A 5,000-nucleotide genomic window follows, 5' to 3' on the forward strand; every position below is an offset into this window, starting at 1 on the left:
TACACACAAACTCTGGATCGAGCTCAGTGAACGAGTCCAGATGATACTGGAGCGTCGCATTGAGCAAAAAGGCCAAACAATTGACCCCAAAAACAACACGGCAAAATCTGTAAGCGATAGGGTCTAATCGCTCGCTGTCAACACTTGTCACCCACAGGAAACGCAAACAATCCCTGTCACGCTCATTCACCACGATATTAAGGAATGCCTTCTCTATGTCATCGACTAACGCAACGTGCCTTTCTCGAAATCGAATCAAAATATCATACAACAGTGGCGATAAGGCTGGTCCGACATGAAGACAATCGTTTAGGGACACCTCGTTTCCCTTCTTTAGAAGATGCATCATACACAATTCTTACCTTTGTCGTTTTTGCATCTTTGCGTATGACGGCGTGATGTGGAAGGTAATGAACTCTGTCAGCTGCATCTAGCTCAACCACCCTTTCAATTATTCCATTTTCTTCTTGTTCCCTTATGATGGCGTCATAGGTTTTCAAAATGTCAGGATTGTCTTTTAGCCTCCCCATCTGTCCCTTGAGATGTTTCATACTGTTGTCATAATTTCTCAGCAGGGGGCCAATTCCTTCTTTCCACGGAAGGGACACTACATATCTTTCACCATTGAAGGCGATCGCATCTTTCAACCCTTCATGAACTTTGTTGTCCCCTCGAATTCCAAGGGTTTCGAAGTCCCACAGTTTTCCCATGCATTCTTCTAATTCTCTATTATCTCTATTAAGTTCCCATGTCCTGCCTTTCGGTCTTCTCATTCTTCATGCAATGTTCTTCTCTCAGTTCAAGTTCGCACAACAACTCCTGCAGCATTTCTTCCATCGTCCACTGCTCGTAATTTTTCCCTCTAGTGATTTGTAATCTAACGGTTTCCGGAAGCTTGCTCAAAACGGAAGGAACCGCGATTCCTTCGTAGGTGTTGGCGTTTACTCCCAAGGCTTGAAGGCCTCTATGATGTACCTCAACCGTGTCGTAGAGTTTACGTAGACCAGTAGTGTTTTTATCATGTTGAACGGGGGCAGCCTTAAGCAAGTCATTAATATGCACTCTCTCTATTGCGGTCTTCTTCCCGAACGGTTGTTTCAGGATTTCGATGGCAGCCTCATAATTCGACGATGCGAGGGCCAGTCCTGCGATGGATGTTCTCCCCCCTCCCATAAGAAGTCCACACAAATAGGAAAATTTATCAACGGACGATAACTTCGTATTTGTGTGAATGGCGCTCGCAAAACTATCCCAAAACTCTTGCCATTCTTCTATCCTTCAGGAAAATTTTTTCGTCTCCAACTTTGGTAACTTCACGTGAAGCGAGGGGTTTTCATCATTGCTTTGAAAGCCAGAAAGGCTAGCTCCAGAATGGCTAGTGGGGTTATCTGCTCTATTGGTGAGAAGGTCAGTTAACGAGATCACCAATGCATTTATTTCGCCTCTTATGTCCCCAGCAAGTTTAACTTCTTCGGTAATTTCGTCGTCCGTGACTCCTTCTACTTGTACAAAAAGATTCAGGATTTCCTCATCGATTTTCTTTGTTGAGTCTAACTGTTCTTCAACTGACCCTTTCAACTGGACAGCTTTAAGTCGCTTAGGCGTGTCATGGTCTTCTAACAGGGCCTTTGCTTCAGCTACTAGTTGTTTCAAGTATGCTTGGTGAGCCTTTCGTGTTCTACGTTTTAATTCCACAAGATCTTCGATGCTAAGCTCATTAGATGCTATGCTTCCTTTCTTCTTTCCCATGCTAAAGACTCCGGCTCGAAGGACCAAGTGTGTGGGAAATTATCTTTCGGCACTGGTTCCCGATCAAAGGACTGTATCTTTCTGATTAAGTAGGTTTTATTTCACTCGATTACAACTTCAAAACCTACTACACTCGCTCGTAGTCCAACTAATCATTCAATCTAAACCAAAGCATTTACATCAATAGCTTTTATGCGGTATTGAAATACAATATTACTGCGGTTAGCAAAGGGTTTGCGGTTACCCTTATCTTTACTTTACTTTATTTCACAGCAAAGAAGCAAATTACAAGTATGCAAATACTTAACTATGACACTAAAAATGAGTATGCTGTTGGAAACCCACAAAACAGGAATAAACTTCCCTAACAAGTGTAGGCTACCAAAAAAAAAAAGAATAATAATAATAATAGTACTAATTAAATAAAAATTAATTAATTAATTAATTAAAAAGTAAAAAAAAATGTAAGATCAGTCGTGGCAATCGATGTGAAGACAAAACAACTTTAACTCTTGTTTGAACTTAGAGACTGAGTCACTTTTTTTAACAGGTAACTTATTCCATGAACTTACAGCTCTAGGAAAAGAAGAGTACTTGAATGTGTCAGTTTTAAATACTTTTAAACATTAGTTCAGTATTTCTTAAATTATAAGATTCATGTTCGAGTTCATAAAATTGTAGATAACCAGACACATCAAGGTCATATTGACCGTGTAGACATTTAAATAGGAAAAGCAGATCCAAGTAAATTCTTCTCAAAGAAAGTGACATGAGGCCAGTTTTCAGTAAACGATCAGAATATGATAACTTGCTTCCAACCATAAGTTTGGTAGTACGACGCTGTACACCTTCAATCATATTGCTTAAATAGGCCTGATGGGGTGACCAGACTTGTGAAGCATAGTCAAGATGAGGTCTAACAAGATGAATATAAAGCTTTTTGATAACATCAGTGTTAGCGTGGGTTCCACAAGTTCTTCTAATTAGTCGCAGCACTCTATTAGATTTATTTACTTTGTTTACAATGTGATCATGCCAGGAGAGCTTACTATTAGCTAAAACACCCAGGTCTTTCTCACATGCAGATTTAGATAATATATTGCCTCCAAGAAAATATGTTGTTTCTAACAGCTTTTGCTTTTTCGTAAGACTAAGATGTTTACATTTAGAGGCATTATAAGACATTCCCCATAACTCACTCCAATCTACAATTGTATTGAGGTCAGACTGAAGAATTGCTTGGTCAGCTGGATCAAGCAATTTCCTAGAACATTTAGCATCATCTGCATAAAGAGGGATACTTGTGTCAGTACTGATATCGTCAGCAATGTCATTTATAAGAATGAGGAAAAGGAGAGGGCCAATAATGGATCCCTGTGGAACACCAAAAGGGACATATCTCCAGTCAGAAGCAAATCCATCAATCACAGTTCTGTGTCGTCTGTTAGCAAGATAACTCCTTAACCATGCCAAGAGTGGATCCCTCACACCAACTGTTTCTAATTTATACAGCAGTTTTTCATGAGGAACTTTATCGAAGGCTTTAACCATGTCAAGATATATTACATCAGTGTGGATACCATCATTGAGGGATTTGACATTATATCATAACATTATATCATAACACAACCACTATTGTATAATTATTCTTTGTCTCCTTTACATGTGTTCGTTATCAATCTCATGCATTGTTCATTCAGTAAATAAATGTAACGCTTTTACCTGCGTTGCGCTACAATTTGACTATTATCAGACACCATGCTGCCCAATCAGCTAATGTCAAATGCTGAAGACTTAAGTGACATTTTGCATATCTTTGCAAAAGACCACCTGTGTATAGTTCTTCACAATCATCTTCCATTTCTATAATGTCATTAGGAGGTGCAGTGTTTATAAATATCACTTGCCTTTATGATTTCTTCATAGGAAGATGAAAAACAATGTAAACAGCTTCTTATGCACTTATTTCAACACTGTTTAAAAATTTGTTTCCGATATCTCTAACTTGTTGTTTGATATTAGAATTTCATTTTCTGGCTTCAGTGCATGCTTGTTGTAAAAGCTCACTCATTCCTTTTTGGGCTTTAGAAATATGACACTATATACATAGCACATGCATACACATCAAGATCAAACTGAATATCCATATTTGCTCTCCATGCTTTAAGGCAAGCTGGGTTGTAATTGTTGATTCTTAATTCATTTGGTTCTTCTTTTCAAAAATATAGTTGGAGAATTTAAAGTTGACCTGGTAGCTAATCGATAGCTATTTTCAGTAAGTTTTAACTTTAGAAGCAGTTCCTCAAAGGAAATACATTCAAATTCTTTCAAATAATTTAATTGTTTTGATAGTTTTCCAAGTTTCTTTGTGTTGTCTTATTTCCTGTTGTGACACATCTGAATTTAAGGGCTATAAAATGTCAGTTGCCCTCATAGGAGGCTGTGGATAATTAAAGCGACATTTATTCTTTGACTTCTCACTGCATGTATGAGAATGCCTGTGAATTTGCCTATTCACCAATTTCTGCACTTCTAGATCATCAACCGGCTATTTACAACTAATGATCTGATCAATGAAGTCTGTAACAATAGCATCATCATCAACTCCAAATACTGGTGCACTGTCTAGCCATATAAGCTTGTGGATGTGAGGTGAGCCTCGCTGCTGGTATTCCACTCTAATTAAAGAACCAGTCGGATATTTTTCTTAGAGGTTGGGCTCCTTTTAAGAGAAAGTTAGTCAAAAACTGACAAACTTGATAATCAAAATGTGTGGCACATGTTACTGGGTCACTTTGAATTAACCTACATTTTTCATCCCAATCCATATCTTCTAGATCAGTACTTGTGTACTGTTTGTGATCAACTAACTAACCAAGTATTCTAAGCAAATGGATCCATTGTGTTTCTGCTGATGAGAAACTACAAAATAATGAGGCTGGTCCTAATTGTCTGATCATAGCAAACAAGTCTTTTTTGGCCTTTTCAAAGTATGGTGGGGAACCTCTTAGTGCTCTGAGAAACTGAAATCCTTCATCATGAAGAATTAATTTCTCTATTGCTCCTTCTTGCTTCAGTTGTGCTGCATTCAAAGTTTTGCTATTCCCTTTGCACCTTCTAAGAGCAACAGTATTTGTAGTTTCTTTGTTTTGAAAAAGATGTTTTCAACACACATGTCAACTCTTCTATCTGACCGTCGTAATCCAGATTTGCAATTGTCACTATAATGAATGCTAACAAGCCTATCTTTG

The 5,000-nt window shown here is 38.2% G+C and overlaps 2 protein-coding genes and 1 pseudogene across 2 annotated transcripts in view; all 3 read right to left on the minus strand.

The window, feature by feature from the left end:
• LOC137995773 (uncharacterized) overlaps positions 1 to 710 on the minus strand; it is a 1,075-nt gene extending 365 nt beyond the window's left edge. Inside the window, exons 1-2 of the mRNA XM_068841269.1 lie at positions 363 to 710; positions 1 to 331 (exon numbers count right to left, since the gene is read on the minus strand). The exon at positions 1 to 331 is cut by the window's left edge and continues 365 nt beyond it. Of these exons, the coding sequence (XP_068697370.1) occupies positions 1 to 331; positions 363 to 710 (679 nt within the window). The remainder of the gene's footprint in view (positions 332 to 362) is intronic.
• Positions 711 to 738: 28 nt separating this feature from the next.
• Positions 739 to 1,173, minus strand: LOC137995774 (uncharacterized). The gene has a single exon (XM_068841270.1). The coding sequence runs from the start codon at positions 1,171 to 1,173 to the stop codon at positions 739 to 741; it is 435 nt and encodes a 144-aa protein (XP_068697371.1).
• A 3,254-nt stretch (positions 1,174 to 4,427) lies between these two features.
• LOC137995775 (uncharacterized) overlaps positions 4,428 to 5,000 on the minus strand; it is a 1,265-nt pseudogene continuing 692 nt past the window's right edge.

This window comes from Montipora foliosa, chromosome 3, assembly GCF_036669935.1.
Source record: "Montipora foliosa isolate CH-2021 chromosome 3, ASM3666993v2, whole genome shotgun sequence".
NCBI lineage: Eukaryota > Metazoa > Cnidaria > Anthozoa > Scleractinia > Acroporidae > Montipora > Montipora foliosa.